The following is a 24174-nucleotide window of genomic DNA, read 5'->3' on the forward strand; positions in this document are numbered from 1 at the left end:
CGGCCTCGCCCTTATTGGTCCAGGAGGCCGGAAGTGCGTACGTTCGACGGAAGTGCTTCCCCGGCGCGCGTCCGCCAGCCCGGGACTACCAGGTAGGCGGGGCCCCTGGCTCGGAACTCCGGGGGCAAGGAGACAGACTGGGAGGGAACCCCGAAATTCTGAGGAGGTTTTCGGGTTCTAATCGGGGAGGGCCGGAAAAGTTTCGGGGGTGGCGGGCTCACGGCGGCCTCTGGAAGCAACTAGGGCCTAGTCGAGCCCGGCCGCAGCGGGACCCAAGTGCGGGAGCTTCAAGTTCCTCCGAGGAGGTAGGGTCTGGGGCCGTGGCTGGAGCTGCTCCCCGGCAGTGCCCGGATGGTTGAGGTCCAGACGCTGCTCCCTTCCAGCTGGGAAACCGGAAAAGGTGTGCTCTCCACTCATTTTTTCTGTGCTCTTCTGCTTTTGACCACTTCGCTCAAGGCGTGTCCGGGTGCGGGCTTTCCCTCGGAAACACCCCCACTAGGAAAAATCTCGGAAAGGCTGCCCATGATGTCTTTGTAGAAAGAGAGGGGTGTGTTTCAGTTGCAGGCTGCTCGAGCGGAAGTTATCTGGACTGTTTTAAGCCAAGGTTATATACATATAGTGAATAAAAACTGCTTGTTAAGGGTTTTTCTTTCTCCAGGCAGCTCCACCCCAACGTGGTTTGGACTTGGAGCCTTTGTCATTCTGATGAGCGGTTTCGCTGTCCTCAAGCTTATGAAACTGGATCTTCAAGAATTGGAGGTTTATGCAGTTTGAGACCCGTCAGCGCTGTGCGGAGTTCAGAGTAATAAGAGACAGGTGAGCATGAATGGAGTGCTTTCCTCCCCAGATTAGATTTTCTGCAGTTTCGGTGAAAGATGCACCACCTTTATTGAATACTAGGTGGTGCCAGCGAGTTAATCTTTCTGGGATAAATTTCAAAGAATGTAGAACTAGGTTAAAAGGCTTTTAAAGTGCCTCCAGCTTTCCTGAAATGTATTTAGAATAGCTTTACCTCCTTAAACTATGTTGTGCCTTTATACACGTCATCCAGTTATCGAATATCGAGGTTAAGCGGAATCAGACTCATTTTCTGCTTTTAGAGCGTTTACAGTCTGGAGAGGAAGACAGACAAAAATCGTGCTATAATGAACTAATAGAATTCAAGGAAGAAATAAATGTTAAATAGAGAATAAGATGTGGAATACAGTGGAAGAAGCAGTCTCTTCTCATTATTCATTTACTAATTATTTATTCAGTACTTTCTGTCTGCCCCATGTTGTGCTAAATACTGGTGTATAAAGAGAAAGCAAAATCCCTACTCTCAAATAACACAATCTAGTGATTGGGGAGGAACCAAGGAAGGCATTATAGAAGAGGTGAAACTTGAGCTAGACCCTGAAGACCGAATGACCCGGACTTGAAAGGCAGAAAAAAATGCAGCCTCACAAGAGAAAGATGAAAGTTCATGGCATGTTTTTCCTTTATTGATTTTAGAGAGAGAGGACGTGAGAGGGAGAGGGAGATAGAAACATTGATGAAAGAGAACATCAATTGGCCGCCTCCTGCATGACCCCTACTGAGGAGTGGGCCTACAACCTGGGCATGTGCCTTGACTGGGAATCGAACTGACGACCTCTTGGTGCATGGGTCGACGCTCAACCACTGAACCACACCGACTGGAGGGCATGTTTTGAAATAGAAAATAGTCCAGTGTGGTTAGACTATAGGAAATTAATTCTGAAAAGACACTTTCAGTTTTATCTTGGGTTTGCCTTGAATTTTACTGGGAAATTCAACAGAATAAAATAAAATTTAAATGTGTATTCCTGGGAGAATTTGTACATGAGGCATAGCTATAATAAATTAACACTTTTGGCTAAACCATTATACTTGAAATATAACTATAATAAATTACACTCTGGCTATACTCATTTATATTTATATGTTATTAATGACTGTAGATGACTTAAGCCATTTTATTTTATTTTTTTAAGATAGAGTGGGAGGGAGGAAGGGAGAGAGAGAGAAACATCCCTCTGAGAAACACATCTATTGGTTGCCTCCCAAACAGCTCTGACCAGGGCTGGGGATCAAACCTGCAGTCCAGGTATGTGCCCTTGCCTGGGAATTGAACCAAAGACCCTTCAGTCCTCAGGCCGACGCTCTATAACCACTGAGCCGAACCAGCCAGGGCAAGTTCAATTTTTATAAATGGAAAAATTTAAGTGCTACAAATGTTAAGGTAAATACATATAATATCAACATCAAAATCAGCAGCTTTTCTCTACACCAGCATTAATCAGAAATTATAATAATGAAAGCCTCATTCCCAATATTAACAACAACAAAAAAAACAAAATACCTAAAAATAGCCAATGTTCAAGGCCTTTGTGGGAAAAAAAATTTTTCTTTTTAAAAATCATAAAAAGAAGCCTAGATAAATAGATATTGCTTAGTAGGAAGATTTTAAATTTCAAGGATATAGGTTTTCTCCATATTAGTCTCTAATTTTAATGTACAGTTAAACTTTGATTCTCAAACATCTCCCATCTCGAAAAATTCAATTCTTGACCAAGTTGTTCATGGAAAAAACGTCTTGGTTGTCGAACAGAACTTCAGTTCTGAACCAACAACCCTTTCATACTGATACCTGTATGATCAGTCACACATCTCTCAGGTGACAAACAAGGGAGTGAATGTGAGAATATGAGTCAGGTTACCACTAAACCTCAAATTGTTAACATCTCAATAAATTGTGCTGGGAATACTTTAGTGTTTTTTTTTTTTGCTTTTATTGCTGCTTATTATTATTAAATACGTATAGTAAGTCACCATGTGTCCTAAGAAGGTTAGTAATAGTAGCAAGTGAAAAGGAAAGTTGTGAGAACAATAGAGCTTTAAAAATAAATAATTGCAAAGTATGACAGAGGTGTTCATGTGTCTGATCTGGCTACTGAGTATGGCATGACGGAATCGACGAATAACACATTTTTAAAACATAAAGAAGCCATGAAGAGTGTTGATGTTGCCCTGGCCGGTTTGGCTCAGCGGTTAGAGCATCAGCCTGTGGTCCAGAGAGACCCGGGTTTGGTTTCCGCTAAGTGCACATACCTCGGTTGCAGTTTGTCCCTGGCCCTGGTTGGGTTTGTGGGTGGCAGCCACTCTATGTGTCCCTTTCACGTTGATGTTTCTCTCTCCCTCCTATTCTATCTGAACCAAAAATGGAAAAATGTCCTCGGGTGAGGATTGGGGAAAAAAAAAAAAAAGAGTGTTGATGTTGTTAAGGGTGTGAAAGTGCTCATGAAACAACGATCACAGGCAATTGAGAGGTTAAAACGGAATCATTTGGGAGTCTGGAATGGATTAATTCAATTTATATAATTTCTTTTTTTTATCCTCACCCAAGGATATTTTTCTATTTTTTTGTTGTTGTTGTTGTTGTTCAGATAGACTGGGAGAGAGGGGAAGAGAGAGAGAGAAACATCAACATGAAAGGGACACATCGAGAGGCTGCCTCCTGCACGACCCCAACCAGGGCTGGGGACGACGGGGACAAATTGCAACCGAGGTACATGCCCTTGACCAGAATCAAACCCGCAACTGTTTGGTCCAAGGGCTGATGCTCTAACCGCTGAGCCAAACCAGCTAGGGCTTAATTGAATTTTTAAGGAAACTTGACGGACTGATTCTTAATCCATCTAGAATAAATACACACGGATAGCCAAGAATTACTGGGTGGAAAAACCCACAGTAATAAAAGCAACTTCTTATCAGTTATCAGTATACACCAGCTCTAAAGCTTAATAATTAAAATTGCATGGTAATGCCTTAGGCCCAGAATATTATCAGTGAAACAGACTTGAATTTTACTATTGAGTATATTAAAGGTGGCATAAATGAATACTGACTAGTAAACAGTGTTGGGGCAATTGACTATCCATTTGAAAGAAAATAAAAGACCCTTACTTCACAGCATTAACAAAAAAAAGATGCAGGTGGGTTAAAGAGCTAAATGGGGGAAAAATTATACACACACACAAGAGAGAGAGACAGAGACAGAGACCAAGACCCTGCCAATGTGGCTCAGTTGGTTGAACATCCAGTGCACTGAAAGGTCCCTGGTTCAGTTCCTGGTCAAGGCACATGCCCATGTTGTGGGCTTGATCCCCGGTAGGGGTGCCTGCAAGAGGTAACCAATCAATGTTTCTCTGTCACATCAGTGTTTCTCTCTCTCCCTCTTCCTTCCTTTCTCTTAAAGTCAATTTCTAAAAAATTTTAATAAATATAAAAGTTTTAGAATACAAAATAGTATATATTTTAAAATCTTGATGGTTAGAGCCTATTTTTATGGGGCACAGACTAAGAAGACTTAAGGAGAATATAGGTTTGACCATTAAAAATAATAATTTATTGTGACAGAAATAAGTAGAATTTAAAGTCGGGAGACAAGAGAAAATATTTGCAACATAATTATAGTCTTGATATCTGTGTTATATAAATTAGTAAGGGTATTAGATAAATGCACATAAGACCAGCAAGATAATACTAGGAGTGTTCTAAGTCCTGGAACATAATAAGAATGAAAAAGAATATTATAATTAATTATAATGGATCTGTATTCATAACTGATCTATTTCCTTATAAATCTGTATTTTCATCTATCAAATTTGTTTAAAGTAAGATAGATCACTAGTGAAGACTTCTAATTAATTTGTCAATTAAGAAGACTGCCAGGCATTTTTGTGGGGTGTTATTACTACATGAGTTTTAACTTTTATATATAAATTGTAGGCTTCTTTGCACAACTATCTTTCCCACACCCATAGCTCAGAAGGAGTATAACCTATTTAAAATTTTCCTGGTATGTTGAATCCTTTCAAATAACCAAATATATACTATATGTGGGTTTATTGTTCTACTTAGAGATTAAAATGGCTTCCAGAGGAAAGACAGAGACAAGCAAATTAAAGCAGAACTTAGAAGAGCAGTTGGATAGACTAATGCAGCAATTACAAGATCTGGAGGAATGCAGGTAATAGTATAATTGTATACTGTTATGCTGTAAAATGGCTTTTTTCTGCAGCTCGATTATAAACTCCATGGGTTCAGTCCCATGTGTGGTTTTGATTTCCCCTGTAGTGTTCTTTTTTTTTTAATTTAATTTTTTTTTCTTTATTGATTTTTAGAGAGAGAGAAACATCGATGAGAGAGAACATCAGTTGGCTGCCTGCTTCATGTCCCCCACTGGGGGTTGGGCCCACAACTTGAGCATGTGCCCTGACCAGGAATCAAACTGACGACCTCTTGGTGCATGGGTCAGCACTCAACCACTGAGCCACACCAGCTGGGCCCCTGTAGTATTCTTCATAATGTGCTGTCTTTTGGAGAAATAAACACGGTGCAGGCTTTGGGGTCTTAAAGGCTGGGATGTGAAAGTCTTTCATTTAATTACAAAGTGAGTGTGAGTTTGGGCAAAATACTTAAATTTCCATTTCCTTATATGTGAAGTGGAAATAATAATACCTATCTTGTCTTCAGTATTTAAATAGCCCTGCTTAGTATCAAGCTGAAAAGGTACTACTTGAACTTCTGGTGTGTTTTTAGCCTTTGCTACTTACAGGACCACAACTGTTCAACCTTGGTAAATATTACAGATGAAGGGGCCAACAAAATGCTTGGCATGGAGTAGGTGCTTGATAAATGCTAGCTGTTGTTGTTTGTAGTAAATGTTTAATAAATGCTTTATTTGGTGAATAAAAATAGCCTCTTACTCAGATGGAAAGTACTGCATTGCTGTTGTATTTCAAGGTGCACAGAATTTTACCTACCTTTAATGATAATAATAACAGCTATTTATCTAGTACCTATTACATGCCAAGCACTTTCCATATTTCACTTAATGCTCCCAGCAACCCTATAAAGAGGGTACTATCATTATCTTCAGTTTATAAAGAAATTGAGGCTTGGCTGTGTTAAGTATCTTGCCCAAGGTTATACTATTGATTTATAGACGCTTAAAAGGAAGTTAAGTTATTATGTGGTTTAAGTGTCCCTCATTTTGATAAAAGAAAAATGTTTAATTATCAAAGTAACCACATTGCAGAAAAATGCCCATATATTTAATATCTGAATGTCTCCATCATGAGTATTTTGATATTTCCTTTCAGCCTTTTCCCCCTAAGATATTTTTTGTAAATACCTATATGTATCTGAAGTCTTAGTGTACAGATACTAACATTGCTATTTTCACTTGGAACCCTGTATTTTCTATATTATGTTCACTATTGTTCAGAGAGGAACTTGATACAGATGAATATGAAGAAACCAAAAAGGAAACTCTGGAGCAACTAAGTGAATTTAATGATTCACTGAAAAAAATTATGTCCGGAAATATGACTTTGGTAGATGAACTAAGTGGAATGCAATTGGTAAGCATAATTTACTTATATTGGTGACTTTTTTTGTGTGTAAGTATATTTAAGATAGAAAATGTATACTTTTTTGCGTTTAAGTTCTAGATGAGTATCTACTTGTGGATAAAACAGCATCTGCTTCTAGATCTTTACGTAGTTATGTATTTGACTCCGGTGACATGCACATAAATAGCACATGAAAACTAAAATTATAACAGTATTTGATAAATAAAGAAAACCTATTAATGATTGAAGGCCTGTCAATCAATTATTGCAATATGTGATTCATTGGAATATTTTGGTTATTTCTTGTATTTCAAGGCTATCCAAGCAGCTATCAGCCAGGCCTTTAAAACCCCAGAGGTCATCAGATTATTTGCAAAGAAGCAACCAGGTCAGCTTCGGACAAGGTTAGCGGAGGTAAAGTTTCTTTACATTGATCCAATTGCTATGTGTAATTTTTTTTCCTTAGCCTAAGAATTTGTTCATTATGTTATTCTGAAGTTTAAAAATTGGTCAAATGAGAATATACACCAAGAGTGAACCCTAGTAAACTGTGGACTTTGGGTGATTAAGATGTATCAATATAGGTTCATCAATTGCATCAAATGTATGACTCTGGTGGGGGATGTTTATAATGTAGAGGCTGTACATGAGTGGGGCCATGGGGTAAATGGAAAATCTCAGTACCTTTTGCTCAATTTACTGTGAACCTAAAACTGCTCGAAAAAATAGTCTTTTTTTTAATTAGTCAAAATTAGTTCTTTGGCAATTATTGTTGATAATGATTATGGAAGGTTAAACAGCAAATGGCAGTTTAAATTGCAACTGCTGCTTTTACTTGAACTCCACCTGTAAGGATTTACTATGTACTTCTGGAGGCCCCGAGTTGAAATCCCACCTAGAATTCATTAACAGCATTGCTTTATGCGTGTGTGGCCTTTCTCACCTAAGAATTCCAAATATCTTTTTAAACCTCATAGTTGAAGAAGTCTTTTTTTTTTTTAATCCTCACCCAAGGACATTTTTCCATTTTTTGTTCAGATAGAGCGGGAGGGAGAGAGAGGAAGATAGAGAGAGAGAAACATCGATGTGAAGGGACACATCGAGTGGCTGCCACCCGCACGACCAACCAGGGCCAGGGACAAACTGCAACCGAGGTACATGCCCTTGGCGGGAACCGAACCCAGGTCTCTCTGTACCGCAGGCCGACGCTCCAACCACTGAGCCAAACCGGCCAGGGCTGAAGAAGTCTTTTTAAGGACTTGAATATAGTATTTAAGGCATTAACAGTTATTTGCAACCACTGATTATTCAGTAGCTAGTGGTTAAAATCATGGACTTAAGTCAGACTGGCTGGATTTGTATTCCTGTTCCATATGGAGGTATGTGACCTTGGAGAAGTTATTTTGTTCAAACTCTTGTGCCTCAATTTCCCCACCTATAAAAAGGTGATGTTGATAGTTTCTGCCTCTTGTGGTTGTTATGAGGATTAAATGAAGTAATATGTGTAGAGCACATATTAATGTGTAATATGTAACATATATAAAGCCCATTGAATTGTACCAATGCATAGTATATACTGTCAGTGTTTCTGGTGGCCAAGGCAATATTTTTTTTTTAATTGATATTTTAGAGAGAGAGGAAGGGAGGGAGAGAGATAGAAACATCAATCAGCTGCTTCCTGCATGCCCCTACTGGGGATCGAGCCCGAAACCTGGGCATGTGCCCTGACTGGGAATTGAACTGGGACCCCTAGTTCATGGAATGACACTCAGTCCACTGACCCACACCGGCCAGACATGCAAAGGCAATATTTAACCCAAGTTCCAGGAGACCTGATACCAGTTATCTCATTCAAACCTATAGACCACACTTTAGTTTAATGATATAAGTTCTTAGAAGATGGCTCCTCTCTAAAGGAAGCTATTGACTTACTAATTCCTAATTCCTAAACTCTACTTCTAAATAGAGTTTATAACAAAACAATGGTTATGATTAATCTTAAGATTTTTTTTCCCATATTTTGTTCAGATAGAGTGGGAGGGAGAGGGAGAGAAAGAAACATCGACGTGAAAGGGACACATCGAGTGGTTGCCACCTGCACGATCCAACCAGGGCCGGGGACAAACTGCAACCAAGGTACATGCCCTTAGCGGGAACCGAACCTGGGTCTCTCTGGACCGCAGGCCGATGCTCTAACCGCTGAGCCAAACTGGCCAGGGCTAATCTTAAGATTTATTAGAAATGTGTAATAGCATTTCCATCATGTTTGTCTTGAATTGTTTCTATAGTTCTTTATAATAATCAGTTAGAGGATCTTTTTTAAAGAAGTAGACCTGAAAAGTTGGATTTTATGCATAGAATGTTTTAACTGAAATACCATATGCTTGGTATTTATCCATTATAGATGGATAGAGACCTCATGGTAGGAAAGCTGGAAAGAGACCTGTACACTCAACAGAAAGTGGAGATTCTAACAGCTCTCAGGAAACTTGGAGAGAAGGTACCTGTATTTAATTTAATATAATATAGTATGAGTCATAAAGAAAAAGTGTAAAGTATTTGGTGCAGAACTTACCGATCTGTGATCTAGTTTGTGGTCCTGAAACATTTTTAACAGTGGTTTCTAGAACTGCTTGTTAAGATTTAGACCCTATGTTGTATGAAAGGAGAGAAGGTTAGCACTCCCCTTGACAAGGATGGAAGAGGCTCTTGAGCCTAACAACACACATACGGAAAAGAAAAAAGTAAGATTTGGACCCGTTCCACTGGACTTTGTTTTGTTTTGTTTAGCTGACTGCAGATGATGAAGCCTTTTTGTCAGCAAATGCAGGTGCTATACTCAGCCAGTTCGAGAAAGTCTCTACAGACCTTGGTGAGTACTATAGTATTTCTGAAAGTCGGATGTGAATTACTGTCCAATAGACAGATAGCGTGGGTGAGATAGCATGATGGCCTTTTCTTGAGTTTAGAGGTAAAACCAGAAATGTGTTCTTTTTTTTTATCCTCACCCGAGGACATTTTTTTTTCCATTTTTTGTTCAGATAGAGGGGAGGGTGAGAGAGAGAAACATCAACGTGAAAGGGACACATCTAGTGGCTGCCACACTCATGGCCAACCAGGGCCGGGGACAAACTGCAACTGAGGTACATGCCCTTAGCGGGAACCGAACCCGGGTCTCTGGACCACAGGCTGATGCTCTAACCACTGAGCCAAACCAGCCAGGGCTAGAATTGTGTTCTTTATAAATCCCTTTTATTGAGTTTATTTTCCAGTACTTTATAACTTAAAAATTTAATATAGCCTAGTGTTTTAAAAATATTTGTCATCTAAACATAAATATAAAAATAAACTAAATTTTTTGTTGTTGTTAATCCTCACCTGAGGATATTTTTTCATTGACTTTTAGATAGAGTAGAAGGGAGGGAAGGGGAGAGAAAGAAGCATCAATGTGAGAGAGACACATTGATTGGTTGCCTCCCATACAACCTGGATGGGGAGCCAGGGATTAAACCTGCAATCCAAGTACGTGCCCTTGACCAGGAATCGAACCTGTGACCCTTTTGTCCGAGGGCTAAAGCTCTAATGGCCGAGGTAAACCAGCCTGGGCAACAAACTAAATTTTCATTTGTAACCAGTAAATGACCCTATGTAGCTGAGTGTTTGTGCAGGAGGAAGGAAATTGGGGTGGCAAGGGGAAAGCTTAGGGGAATTGCAGATAATAGAAGATAATTTTATTTTCTATTTTAATCTGTATGTGATAGGTTTTGCCTCTTTATCTGGAACTGTAAATGCATTTTAAATGACCTTTTCTTTTATATGTCTTTCTCTTTAGGCTCTGGAGACAAAGTTCTAGCTTTGGCAAGTTTTGAGGTTGAAAAAAACAAAAAATGACATGGTATGGAAACCTGGGACAGTGATCACATTCCTTTTGTAAATGGCATTTTTCTTCTGGTAATTTTGAGTCATTGCTGGTAATTTTGAGTCATTGCAAAGAAATCAAGAGATTTTTGGAGTGCATTAATAACCTAAGAAAAAGAGACAGAAAAACATACTTGTGGCTTCTGTTTATGCTCTTCACCATTGTGCTTTGTGTAGGGCTGTCTGCTTGAGTGATCCTGGACTGGGGAGATGAGGGCATCACTAGACCTATTCATTATGATTTGTCTGTTTAAAAGAGAATAGAAAATAATTTCCCTGACTTTTTTTTTTAAGGCTCTTTGTTTTTAGGTGCTGATAGTAAATGAAAAGATGTGAACTAGTGGTTCATTTTTGCTCATAATTTATCCCCACTTGTTGGAGTGAATAGTGTAGCAACATTAACAGACCTCATATGTGTTCATAGAATTTTAGAGTCCTAAGTGATATTAGAAATCATTTTGTCTTACAAGTGAGAAAACCAAGTCTCAAAAACAGCAAGTGACTTGCTTAAACTCACATCAGAGAGCTGGGGATAAAATTTGGGTGTCCAGAATCTCAGCTTAGTGTCCACTGAATTTTATTTTTTATTCTGTGATGTCTTTAAAAATAATTAACACATATTTGTACAAGTCTGTGTTTATAAAAATTTGATGTCCCAACAAAACGTCACTAAGAGACCATTCCCTAGCCTGTAAGCTCTCCTGATGAATGGAGCCTATTGTATCTCTGAGTTTTGAGCTTGGAACAATGGGAGCCCTGTTGAGAGTCTCCTGAAGTAACTTAACCTCCTGTGTTGTTTCACCAGGGAAGCAATTGGAAGTGGCAGCTAGAGGCCCTCCCTGTGTGTGACCTCTTTGCTGAAACCCACTGGGTGGTAACTGCAAATTACTGTTTACTAGCCAGTTTTTGGAGAAACAAAATTCTGAGGAAAAGCAGGTTTCTCTCTGAGTGTTCCCATCTCTCTGTATGCTCAAGTGTATAGATTTCCCCATATGCATGTATGTTAGCTTCTTGCCTAGGCTCTGGCTACTTTATATTCTTTCATGTGTTTCTCAGTATTCTTTTTCTTTGCACTTTATACAAATGTAAAACATTTTTAAAGCTTCATATATACTGTAAATTCAACTAGGTGCTCTGTCAACTGGACAGATTAGGGGAACTCAGCTACATTAATGCCTTATTTGGAACTGTAAATGGGTAATTTTTTATATATTGGTTTATGATGGTTAAAAACTCATTGAAATTGTGACAAACCAAGAAAAAGCAAATTACCTGCTCTTATTCTAGGTCAATCGTTATTTCATGATTCTGTATTTTTTGTTTTAACCGAGGTGAAATTCACATAACATAAAATTCACCATTTTGAAGTGTACAATTCAGTGGCATTTAGTGTTACGCAATCACCACCACTGTCTAGTTCCAAACCATTTTCCTCACTCCTAAATTAGATCCCATTACCTATTGGCAGTTGCTCCCTATCCCCTTCTAGCCCTGCAGCCACCACTAGTTTACTTTTTATCTCTATGGATTTATCTATGCTGGATATTTCATATGAGTAGAATCATACAGTATGTGACCTTTTATGTCTGGCTTCTTTCAGTTAGCATAATATTTTCGAGATTAAGCCACAATGTAGCATCTATCAGTACTTCATTCCTTTTAACAGGTGAAAATATTCCCTTGCATGGATACCGTATGTGTTTTTCCATTTACTTCTTGATGAACATTTGGGTTTTTTCCACTTATTGGCTATTGTGCATAATGCTGCTATTAATATTTGTGTGTAAGTATTTGTTTAAAGACCTGTTTTCACTTCTTTTGGACATTTATCTAGGAATGGAATTGCTGTGTTGTTGTTTTAAGCCATAGAAAGCTCTCTCCTTCCCCTCCAGTAGTAGGATGAGGAAAAGTAGGAATATTTTTTATTTGATAGGGGCCTAGATGAATTTGGAGTCCTTAATTTTGATTTCCCTTAAACTTTCTATAAGACCAACAAAGGTGAAATATTTTGTAATTAACCACATAAATGTATTCATTTTGTAAGTAATGACTAGTACTCACTTTAAAAGTAATCTTCCTTTAAGAGGTCAAGTTGCAGTGCCTGGCAAGACACTGCCAGTCATGGCCATGTGACCTTTGATAGATTACTTCATCTTCTTGAGCCTCATTTTCCTCTTTTCAGTGGGGATAATAGGACCTACCTAGCACATAGGATTACTGTGCATTCCCCTCTCTTCCTTAGTACAGAAAGAAGTTTTGCATTGGAGTTAATCCACCACTAAAAGTTCTTTCAAGGGCCATATGATATATTTTGTTTCACAAATTTGGTATTCAGAAAAATAATTTGAAAATTCTATACAGCTATAGTTATTAAATGACTTGCAAACTATGTTTCCTGTTCATGTTTTGCTATATTTAATCTTCTAGTTTTTAAGACCTCTTGGGAGGTCTCAGACTGCAATAACTCATGCTGAGGCAGCTAACTTTTTTACATCCTTGGGTCAAGCTAATATTTTAATGAAAATAGTTCTTGCATTTTTCAAAGAAGTGGAGTTGAAGCAGAAGTAAATTCCAATGAGCAAGTGTCCAACTGAGCTGTTTAATGAAATCTAATAATTTAAAACAATTCCTATGTTTCAGTGTTTTGTTTTATCCTGTGAGCGGTAAGATAAGCATTCTAGGTGGGTGGTAGAGGAAGAAATCAAGAAATAGAATTGAGTTGTTCCCAAGAAGGAGTTGGAGTTGGGACAGATGGATTGTTAGACCTTTTATTGAAAACACTCAACCAAAGAATGGTTATCTTGGGCAAAAGAAAAGACTGAAAACCCACCATTGCTGTGGTATCTTATTACAGTGAATGATGGATAATTTTAAATTATTACAGAAAAAGATAAACCCAGACCATTTTGCCTAGAGCTTTTTTTTTTCTTTTATCCTCACCTGAGGACATTTTTGCATTCATCTTCAGATAGAGCGAGAGGGAGAGAGGGTGGGAGAGAGAGAGAGAAGCATCGACTTGAGAGAGACATATCGACTGGCTGCCACCCACAGGGCCCCAACAGGGGCCAGGGACAAACTGCAACCGAGGTACGTGCCCTTAGTGGGAACCAAACCCAGGTCTCTCTGGACCGCAGGCCGACACTCTAACCGCTGAGCCAAACCAGCCAGGATTTGCCTAGAGCTTTTAAACTACATTCCTGTCCATTTTTTCCCCTGTTCTATTCATTATTAAGACCAAAGAATGCTCATCTTTGCCTCTAAAAATGTTTTCCAGCATTAATATGTAAATTAAAACTGCTAGCATTCCCACAGACCCTGAACAAGCTGTAATTGCTCCCAGTCTGTCTTGGCCTGGAATTAAAAGATTTAGAAGCTGGGTTATCTAGCATTTAATATTTTCATTAAGTCTTAAAAACACAGGTTTAAAATATAGCTCTTCTAAATGCTCCCCTAGATTATGTCCTTTTGGCATCCTAACTCTTTTTGAAATCCTTCTCCCTGCTCACGCTGATAGCACAGTGGAAAGACTATAATGCTGAAAGGGCCTCGGACACAAGGGGTCAGTAGTGTTCTCAAGAGTACACCATGGAGAGTCCATGCTGCTAGAAACAGAAGGAGGAAAGTTGAGAGGTTTGAGGCTGTCAGTTGGAAATTGCCTAATGCTTGTCTTTCTCTAAGATGATCACATTTTGCAGCCTCAGACAGTGGACTACAATGAAAAATAACTAAACTAGTAAAAAAGTTATTTTCCATAAAGGAAGTCAAGGAGAGCCATCAATTTTGAGTTAGAAAAGAGGAAGATGCTGCTAGTAAGGGTTCTTTGTAAGATTACGCGTTAGCCACAGATCCTCTACCCCTAACTTCTGGCAACTGTGGCCTTGAATTTTTGAGGCCTTTCCATAAGAACCTCTGATTTTGTGTTATAGTCATAATTTCAATACTTGGTTTAAGAGCTTAAGTTATCTTAATTATGTCTGTTTATACTAAAATAGCCCTGGCCGGTTTGGCTCAGCGGTTAGAGCGTTGGCCTGCGGTCCAGAGAGACCTGGGTTCGGTTCCCGCTAAGGGCGCGTACCTCGGTTGCAGTTTGTCCCCGGCCCTGGTTGGTCCTGCAGGTGGCAGCAGCTTGATGTTTCCCTTTTTCTCTCTCTTCCTCTCTCCCCCTCCCACTCTATCTGAACAAAAAATGGAAAAATGTCTTCGAGTGAGGATAAAAAAAAATATATATATATATATATATATATATATATATATATCTTAGTAGGTGGGGTACTATTTTTGTTGTTACTGTTCAATTGTCATATTACATGGGGGTGTTCTTTCCTATAAGAGGAGGTTAATGCTTTTTTGGTTTGTGTGTAAAACCTGGTTCTTTTGGGCCTGGTATTATTCCTCCAATACTCATAAACCAAGCCAAGTTGAAAACTGAAATTTATCCTCAATGATAATCAAAGAGATAGGTAATTTAGGCAAAAGTAGATATTTGGCCTGGATTAGATGATAACTGATTGCCTTAACCCTGGTTTGATTATGACCTTATAAAATGTGGTGCTTTTACTACTTCTTAAAAAAAAAAATTGTCCTGGCCAGTGTGGCCCAGTTGGTTGGGCATTGTCCTGTGCACCAAGAGATCGCCGGTTCTATACCTGGTCAGGGCATATACCTGGGTTTCCGGCTTGATCCCTCCCTAGTGGGCATGCAGAGGGCAGCTGATCAGTGTCACATTGATGTTTCTCTTTCTCCCTACCCCTCTCTCAAAATCATTTAAAACATATATTTTTAAAAAACAAATAAAGAAGAAGATAACCTGCCCTGACTGAATAGCTCATTTGGTTGGAGCATTGTCCCGGTGTGCCAAGGTTGTGGGTTCGATCCCCGGTTAGGGCATATACGTTAAAATAAAAGAAAAAAGAAAACTTTGTTAGCATTTCAAATTTTACATCAAGTTTATTCCAGGTCTTGGTAAATTGTACTTTTATAAACCAAATTTTAAATTTGGTTTATAAAGCTCTGAGCATATATTCACTTATTTAAATATTGTTTCATAGTTACTCATGAAAGGAGCATTTGTATATTTGGAACAAACAGGTGAACTCTCAGCCCCTTAGCTAAACAATAACACTCAGCCTGTGGCGTTTCTTCTCATCCTGCCAGAAGTATGAGTGTTTGTTCCCCCATAAGAAGGTACCATGAGCACGATTCCACATGAAGGTGTGTGTGGAGACGTACCTAAATCCACTTTTCGCTCTTGGAAATGTGGGCTCTGTCTTTTACCTTGTGAGCTTCTGGAGGAGTTGGACAAGACCAGTGTCATTGCTCCTACAAGGCACTTGGGCCTCCCACAGTGCTGCTCTGCCTGAGTGGGAGGCTGATTGTACCAGGTTAATTTTGTTACAATCAAAGCATTGGACAAATTGTGTGTACTGAGCCCTTTTGGCTTGAAAAACTAAAAATGTGCTTTTCCCTGGTGAGGATTATGTCTTGAAATTGAGGATAATAAAACATGTTTTGGAAAAATCTTAATGACAGTGTTGGAGCAAGGAAAGTTTCTATCTGCTACCTCTTCAGATTATGTCATTTACTCTTTCCTCAGACACTGAGTGCTGATAGATGCAGACGCAATATTCGGCTCTATCTGTTACATTTTCTAAAATTGATATTGATTTGAATCTTTTTTTTTAATAGACTTTTAAGTATTTATATATAATAGAAGTTTAGATATCCAGTTGCATCACCAAGAGGTTTCTTTTAAAGGGATAAAATTGTGTTTTAAATAGACCTCACAATTGAAAAAAAATATGTTACTCTATCATGGTTAGCTGGTTTCTTAGAAACATTATTTCAGATGTGTAGTTATATAGAATATTATGCTAGGAAATAATCCTGATCTATATAATTTTATCTAAGTGATCTCTTTCAACCATAATTTTATCTCATCTTTTAATCACTCTTATAAACTGTGTAGCTCATTAAAACATTTGTATTAGTAAGTTGTTTTGGAGAATATTAAATGGAGAGAAAGTTAAAATACTACTGTAAGAGAGGGAAAATATATTTTCTTTTTATGTTCTTGGTTGAGACTCCTATAACAAGAGACAGACTAATAAGAGAAAAGCATAGAAATTTATTTAATGTAAGTTTTATGTGACATGGAATCCTTCATAAGGAAATAAAGACCCAGAAAAACAATTAAACCTATTTTTATGCTAGCTTTAAAAAAAAATTTTTTTTAATCCTCACCCAAGGATATGTTTATTGATTTTTTTAGAGAGCGACAGAGAAACATTGGTTATTTCCCATAGGCACCCCAATCCAGGATCAAATCTGCAACCTAGGTGTGTGCCTTGACTGGGAATCGAACCTGCAGCCTTTTGGTGTATGGAACAACACTCCAACAAACTGAGCCACCTGACCAGGGCTATGGTAGCTTGGATGAAGAGTGAAATGTCATGGAAAGATGAGATAGAACAAGGGCAAGCTAAATGTAGTAAATGGGAAAACAACATCTGTTTGTTCAGATTTCTCTCTGTCCCTCGTCTTCAGGAGATAGGGATGCTCTTTTCCTCCAGGTATTGGGAAGGCACCTCTTAAGAGGGTTTTATGATGGCCTTCAGGGGAAGGTCAAAAGTCTTTTCTGCACCTGCCATTTCTCAAATTCCTTCATCTTAAAATGCCAAGATGCCAGATTTTGGGGTAGCATGTCCTGAACCTCATTATTCCATTTTTCAAATTCTGCCGTTCTTATATTTAATTTTTATTCCATTTTGTCAAGTCACCTTCCAGCTATTCATGTAGCTATTTTATGAGAAATGGTGATTAACTGTATAAATTACTTTGAAACTATAGTATAAGGAACTGTATAAAAGTTAAATGATACTACTTTTATTTAAAATTATTTAAAATGTTAACATATACATTTTAAGAATATTAAATAATATGGAGGCATTGTGTTTGGTTTGACTAAAGGAAGCTTGTGTTCATATTCTAGATATTTGAAGTAATGGGAAATAAAGATCATAATGTAAAATTAATATGGGGAAAAGCCCACAATTCTGTTACCACTGTTTTTTCCTTTCTTGGAGGTGAGATAATTTACTTTTTCTGTTATATTTTCTCTTAATGATATAAGTTGTGCTAAAGAGATCTTATAAATACCCAAGACAACCTAATGAAAGAATGTTACTGGGTTTGTGGGAATTTGTGCGTTAATATTATGGTCTGTCTCAGCAGGGTGTCATGAACAGCAGAAATGGAAGGCAAATTAAAACTGGTTCCTTTATCTCTTGCAGACACTGTAGCCCCTTTAGCGTGCTGCTTCTCTGTCTCCTACTCTGAAAAGAAATTAAGTGGAAATTGCCTGCTCAGAGTTGTTTTTAAAAGTCACAAGTGTCACCTATACACTTTCTTAAGGACTCCCTCCTCTTCTCTGCGAGCCTGTCTTCTTCCTAAGAAAGCTTTTCTCCTTATTGGTGAAATAAGTGTCCCTTTCTTTTCCGTCTGTATTTAGCCACCAATTAGTAAGATGAGCAGAAATACTGCCTGCTGAGCGCTGTGCTAGGGGCATGGAAGAGGCTGACACTACATGATGCAAGCTATAAAAGTGCCTTTTTATCTTCCAGGAGAGGTCCTCAATAGGTTGGTCTACCCCCTGGAGCCTGGAGCTATTTCAGTCTAACTACTCATTACAGTCAATCTGAGATATTGCTGAAGCCTTTGGATTCTTTAAGTGAATTGCCTCCACTTGAATTTGGCTAAAAATAGTTCACTTTTACTCCCCACAGGGCTGCTCTCCCCTCAGCCTCCCACCCCACCCAAGTATTGATGTCCACAGCAAGACTAGCTTCTTATTAAAGACCCAGGACTGTTGCTGTGAATGCATGCCTAACTGCAAAAGGGAAGAAAAGGATGGGCCCCAGTTAAAGCTGAGCCCAAGAAGGAGGGATAAGAAATCAGGGCTCTGGGGAAAAAGCATTTTCTTTTCCCCTTAAATAATACATTAAAGAAAAAATAATAATAACATTATATCTAAAAATTGATGAGAGCCCTGGCCAGTTTGGCTCAGCGGTTGAGCGTCAGCCTGCAGACTAGAGAGTCCTGGGTTCGGTTTCCGCCAGGGGCACGTACCACAAAAATATAAATAAAATAAAAATTAAAAATTGATGAGGGTACATAACAGTGTGCCATACCCACCCCAGTAAATTGAGTACCTACTATGCCTTTCCATTTGGAAAACATTGTAGAATTGGTAGGTAGCCTTGGAGCAACGGACAGAAGAGTGAACATTTCTGGGCAAGCTGGAGCCAGCCTTGACAGGAAGAAATTCATCTCATGTTGCCTTAGAAATAAGTGTAAAAAGGGACCAACTTGTTTCTTAAAACTTGTAAAACCATCATTACAGCATGTGCTTCTGGTCACTTACAAATCATATCTACTACATCCACAGACTCAATGAAAAAGTTGGGGTTAAGGACCCTACACTGTTCTGTAAATGATCAGAGTAATTCTAGGCTGATAATATTACACTAGTTTTACATCCCATCTGATAAAGGCTTTTGGGAAATTAAAGCTCTTGTTTGGGAGCTAAAGCAAGATGGCTTAGGATGAGGGAAGCAATAGACTACTGTCTGTTTAGTTTCCATCCCAATGCAAAATACCTTCATCGTAACTGCCTTGATATATTTGGGTGTTATTCAACAAATATTCTCACCTCCCTATCATGGGGTGGAATATATTTCCTTATCCCACTGTTTAGGGCCTGGCCATGAAACTGGATTTGGTCAAGGGTATGTTTATGGATATGACTCCTGAAGAGGTCTTCAATGTGCTTCCTCAGTTTGACTTGATGCTCTTACTCTTGTGGCATTCATCAGAAGAGGAATATGCCCTGTGTAGCATCTGGTCCAAAGAGAATTGAGGGGACATGTGGAACAGACATAATCCCAATCTTTAGCTAAACCCTGCTGATACCAGCCCAACCCAGCAGTCATAGTCAACCCATGGCCTGAAGTAGACCCGTAATAGGCAATTTACAGATGCCTGAACAAAAATAAATTCTTGTTTAAGCCACTGAGTTTTGAGGTGGTTTGTTATGTATCAATAGCTGACTAATATACCATTCTTGTTCTATTTTTGTCCGTTCTCCATGCTAAAGCCATAGTCTATTTAAATACAAATCCAACCATGTCAGATCCTTGTTTAAACCTTTCAGTCATTCTCATTACTTTTGCAATAAAGACCTTGAAGTCCTCTATAATCCGGGCCTGGCCTCTGCCAGCTTCATTAGGGCCTCTTCCCTCATCACTGTACCTAACCATCTGGTCTCGCTCAGTTTGATGTCACCGAGCTCTTTTTCCCTCGTGGCCTGTTTATGGTCCCACTGTGTGCTGTCCTCCCCACTCTCCTCTAGTTAACTCCTGCTTACACCTCGAGTGTAAGTTTAAATGTCACTATCCCATAGAAGCTCTTCTTGATGCAAGGTTTGATTCCCAATTATATGGTCTTTCCATATACCGTTGTATTTCAGCTTTTATCACTCAGCTATAGTTGCAATTAATTATTCAGTTCTGTAACTCATTGGTGTCTGTTTTACCCTTAATGAGGACAAGGACATTATGTGGCTGACTTGTCCTTGTCCTCATGAAGGCTAAGATAGACACCATTGTCTGTCTTTATCCCTTACCTAGCACAGTGACATGCACCTGGGAAGTACTCAATACATATTTTTTAAATGAGTGATTGACTAGAGACTATGCTGAACAAAAGCCAGGGGCTACATAATAGGTCACATGTGATTCCGATGAAGCTCTGAATTAGTTCAATTGAAAGGTCCTGTAAGAACTTAGTGTGAGGTGGTGTGACTATTGGAACAATCAGAAAAAGGCACCTGCAAAGGAAGCACGCTCTCATTAGGCACAGAGCTAGGGAAGTTATAATGAGAGCTAGATTTCTGTTACTGAATTAGAAATGAAAACTGTGATTATAAGAGGAAATGTCATTAGCTGGAGAGGGACTGACAATGTGGAAAGGTTGGACTGTAGTAGAACTACCAATGAGTTTCAAACAAGTGGAGATAGTCCAAGAATTTGAAAATAAAGTCAAAACTTTGTCTTTTGGGGTTCTTAACTTTATTTTTTTTTTGCTTTATTAATTTTTTTTTTTATCCTCACCCGAGGACATTTTTTGATATTTTGTTCAGATAGAGTGGGAGGGGGAGAGAGAGAGAGAAACATCGACGTGAAAGGGACACATCGAGTAGTTGCCACCCGCACAACCCAACCAGGGCCGGAGACAAACTGCAACCGAGGTACATGCCCTCAGCGGGAACCAGGGTCTCTGGGGACTGCAGGCCGACGCTCTAACCACTGAGCCAAACTGGCTAGGGCGCTTTATTAATTTTTTATTTAATAAAGCACAGCTTAGCCCTGGCCAGTTTGGCTCAGCGGTTAGAGCGTCGGCCTGCGGTCCGGAGAGACCCGGGTTCGGTTCCCGCTGAGGGCATGTACCTCGGTTGCAGTTTGTCCCCGGCCCTGGTTGGGTTGTGCGGGTGGCAACTACTCGATGTGTCCCTTTCACATCGACGTTTCTCTCTCTCTCTCTTCCTCTCTCTCCCTCCCACTCTATCTGTACAAAAAATGGAAAAATGTCCTCGGGTGAGGATAAAAAATAAATAAATAAAGCACAGCTTAGAAATGTAGCGACATGTGATTTCTCGTTTGGATTTAAGTCACGAGCTGTAAGAGTGCTTTTGTTCAAAGGTTGATTTTTTTTTTTTAACTTTATTGTTGAATGTATTACAGATGTCCCCCCTTTATTCCCGTTGACCCCTTCCTCTGCACTCCCGCCCCCTTCCTGCTGAGGTTCTTAACTTTTTTTTTTTTTATCCTCACTCGACATTTTTCCACTTTTTGTTCAGATAGAGCGGGAGGGAGAGAGAGGAAGAGAGAGAGAGAGAAACATCGACGTGAAGGGACACATCGAGTGGCTGCCACCTGCACGACCAACCAGGGCCGGGGACAAACTGCAACCGAGGTATGTGCCCTTAGCGGGAACCGAACCCGGGTCTCTCTGTACCGCAGGCCGACGCTCCAACCGCTGAGCCAAACTGGCCAGGGCTGAGGTTCTTAACTTTTGAAGAGTGTCACAGTTTATCTAGTGGGGAGAAACCTTAGGTGTCACACATATGTACAGAGAAAAAGAGAAAGGAAAACCTACCAGGAATGACACAAGCTTTGAAATTTTGAGTTCAGAGTATGAAAGAAAATCAGAATGGAAAGAGTTACAACTTTTAGAGTTTCGATGTCCTTACTGTATATGAACAAGAAAGAAGCATCTCGAGACTTGGGACTCACAGCCTCAATTCACTGGAACCTGGGAAGACCTGACTGAGCCTCATGTCACCCCCACACATGCCATCACAGAAGGGAGCCTGTGGAAGTCGTCTCGTTTTCATATTCCATTTTGTCAGCAATGTACACAAACATAACCTAAGTTGTCTTTTTTTTTTTTTTTTTAAATGGGAAAATAAGTGGTAGAGAATTTTGAACAATTATTTAGCTACTATCTTATTCTATTACCCTTGGCTCTATAGCTTGTGCTAATTAAAATTATTTCAACAGAGGATCCTCGAGTCCTGCCTATGTTGACTCTCCTGTTCTTCGCTTAAATAATTAATCTGTTCGGCAGGGTGTGGGAGGTGAGTGAGTAATCCTGGATCCCAGGACATCTGCACCATGCCTGTCCCCTTTGCATGCGCTTTCATGTGAGGCTCTTCATTCGCTGGCACCAGGGTGTAGGTTTTCCGCCCTCAGCCTTTAGTGCTTATTAACTATAAAAAAACGAGTGCCATCTGATTCACCAGCTGGGGGCAAACACTGCTGATGGGAAGTAAGGAAGAAAGTGAGGGGTGGGGGTGGGGAGAAGACCAAACTACACAGTTCACTTAGATTGAGCAATCTCTGCTGGACCAAAGTGCAAGCTCTAAGTGTCTGTCACATTACTGTAAAGCCAGGCCTCCGGCTTACAAATAGCAAAGGGTCTAAAAAACCCCTCGCTTGCCCTGGCCGGTTTGGCTCAGCAGTTGGAGCATCGGCCTGCGAACCAGAGCGTCCTGGGTTTGGTTCCTGCTAGGGGCACATACCAAAATAAAAGAAGACCCCTAGCTCAACAATTGGATATCAAACAGGAAAGTTTATAGTCTCAGGTAGGTTTGCCATTTTTCTACTCTTACAACAGTGAAGGGGCCCTGGCCAGTGTGGTTGAGCGTCATCCTGTGCACAAAAAGGTCACCAGTTCGATTCCTGGTCAGGGCACATGCCTCAACTGCAGGTTCACTCCCCAGTTAGGGTGCATGCTGGAGGCAAGGATCTGTGTTTCTCTCTCACATTGTTTCTTTTTCTCCTCCCTTCTCTCTCTCAAATAAATAAAAACATTTTAAAAAAAGGCACAGTGAAGGGTGGGAGCAAAGCTACAAATATTTAATAGTAACAGGCCCGCTACTTGTTTACAATAAACTACTGGGCAGTCTGTGCCTCAGCAGGGGCGGAAGGAATTGTTTATCAGGAAGGGTCTTTTCAGTCTCACCTGAATACACTGATAACATTGCAACATCTAGAGATAGGACATGCATTGATAAGTTCTGGGGGAAGGACGGCTGTTTATCATTTATTCCCAGAGAGCAGAGGCTATTTGCTTGTAGGGCTGGTAATTTTTTATATTTAATTGGATGATAACCAGCAGGGGGGGGGGGAAGGTGATAGACTACTATGCTTAAAGGCTAACAGACTATTTGGATCCAAATTGGGGTCTTATGTTGGTTTGTCTTTACTAAGTGATTAGAATATTAGAGGCTGCACAAAATACACTTATAAGACATGTTGGTTTATCAAAACAGCGAAAGAAATGAATAATTATGTTCATACTGTTCCCAAGCGCAATGCAAGCAGGATTCTGGGATATAGGGAGGATCTAGCCATCAGAGGCTACAGAAGCCAACACTCTGGGGACAGGTTGGCAGACAGCCAGATGTTCACAGCTGCACATACCCCATGCATGACACAAAATATGTATATTCACTGATCTACAAAATGCTTTCATCGTTGTGTTTAATAATTCCTTATTATCTCCAAAGTAAAATTAGACGACAAGTTATTTGCCAAAGCAAAACACAGGAGAATGGCGTGTGACTGGCACACTTTGTCTCCTGTGCACTTAGCCTCCTTATCACTGTCCTCAGAGAAGGCAGAGCTGTACCAAATGTAAACAGGATGACACACTTAGGGACCAAAGCAAAAAAAAAATTTTTTTTACTTTCTATATCACTGGAAATTATTACTATTTTAATCCTCACCCGAGGACATTTTTCTGTTTATCTTCAGACAGTGTGGGAGGGAGAGAGGGAGAGAAAGGGCGAGAGAGAGAAACATGGACTTGAGAGGGACCCATTGACTGGCTGCCTTCCCACACGACCCTGACCAGGGCCGGGGACAAGCCACAACTGAGGTATGTGCCCTCGGCCAGAATTGAACCCGTGACTCATTGGTCTGCAGGCCGACACTCTACCACTGAGCCAAATCATCCAGGACATTACTGTGCATTATTAATTAATGCTTAAAATTTGGTTCTCAAAAAAAATTGGTTCTAATTTTTTTGTTTACTAAAATGTCTCTTTTTATTCAGTAGAAGGTCTCTTCCTCTCTCTCCCATTCTCACTGAGCACCTGTTCAACTCATAGGCAGGAAGGCCCTCTAATGGAGTAAAATTTGAGGACCCCAGTCACCATAACTGCTCCAAAATAGCTCTCCTTCCCTGCAGCCTACTGTGGCTCCCCCGTTGTTTCATA

At 39.8% G+C, this 24174-nt stretch overlaps 1 protein-coding gene and 1 non-coding gene across 7 annotated transcripts; both read left to right on the forward strand.

Moving 5' to 3' along the window:
* The first annotated feature begins 47 nt into the window (after positions 1 to 47).
* On the forward strand, positions 48 to 13268 carry LZIC (leucine zipper and CTNNBIP1 domain containing). 6 transcript variants are annotated; one of them, XM_036256336.1, is made up of 8 exons: positions 48 to 92; positions 663 to 816; positions 4924 to 5032; positions 6293 to 6428; positions 6735 to 6833; positions 8824 to 8919; positions 9210 to 9291; positions 10252 to 10460. In XM_036256336.1, the coding sequence occupies exons 3-8, from the start codon at positions 4932 to 4934 to the stop codon at positions 10308 to 10310; spliced, it is 573 nt and encodes a 190-aa protein (XP_036112229.1). In that variant the 5' UTR covers positions 48 to 92; positions 663 to 816; positions 4924 to 4931; the 3' UTR covers positions 10311 to 10460. The 6 variants fall into 6 exon arrangements, with proteins under 6 accessions (XP_036112229.1, XP_036112228.1, XP_036112227.1 ...); XM_036256335.1 differs by having other exon boundaries at positions 54 to 92; positions 659 to 816; XM_036256334.1 differs by lacking the exon at positions 48 to 92 and adding an exon at positions 104 to 400 and having other exon boundaries at positions 659 to 816.
* Positions 9072 to 9193, forward strand: LOC118627431. The gene has a single exon (XR_004959173.1). It is a non-coding gene; the product is annotated as a U6atac minor spliceosomal RNA (small nuclear RNA).
* Positions 13269 to 24174: the final 10906 nt, after the last annotated feature.

The sequence above is a fragment of the Molossus molossus genome, unplaced genomic scaffold (assembly GCF_014108415.1).
Source record: "Molossus molossus isolate mMolMol1 unplaced genomic scaffold, mMolMol1.p scaffold_m16_p_12, whole genome shotgun sequence".
NCBI classification, from domain to species: Eukaryota; Metazoa; Chordata; class Mammalia; order Chiroptera; family Molossidae; genus Molossus; species Molossus molossus.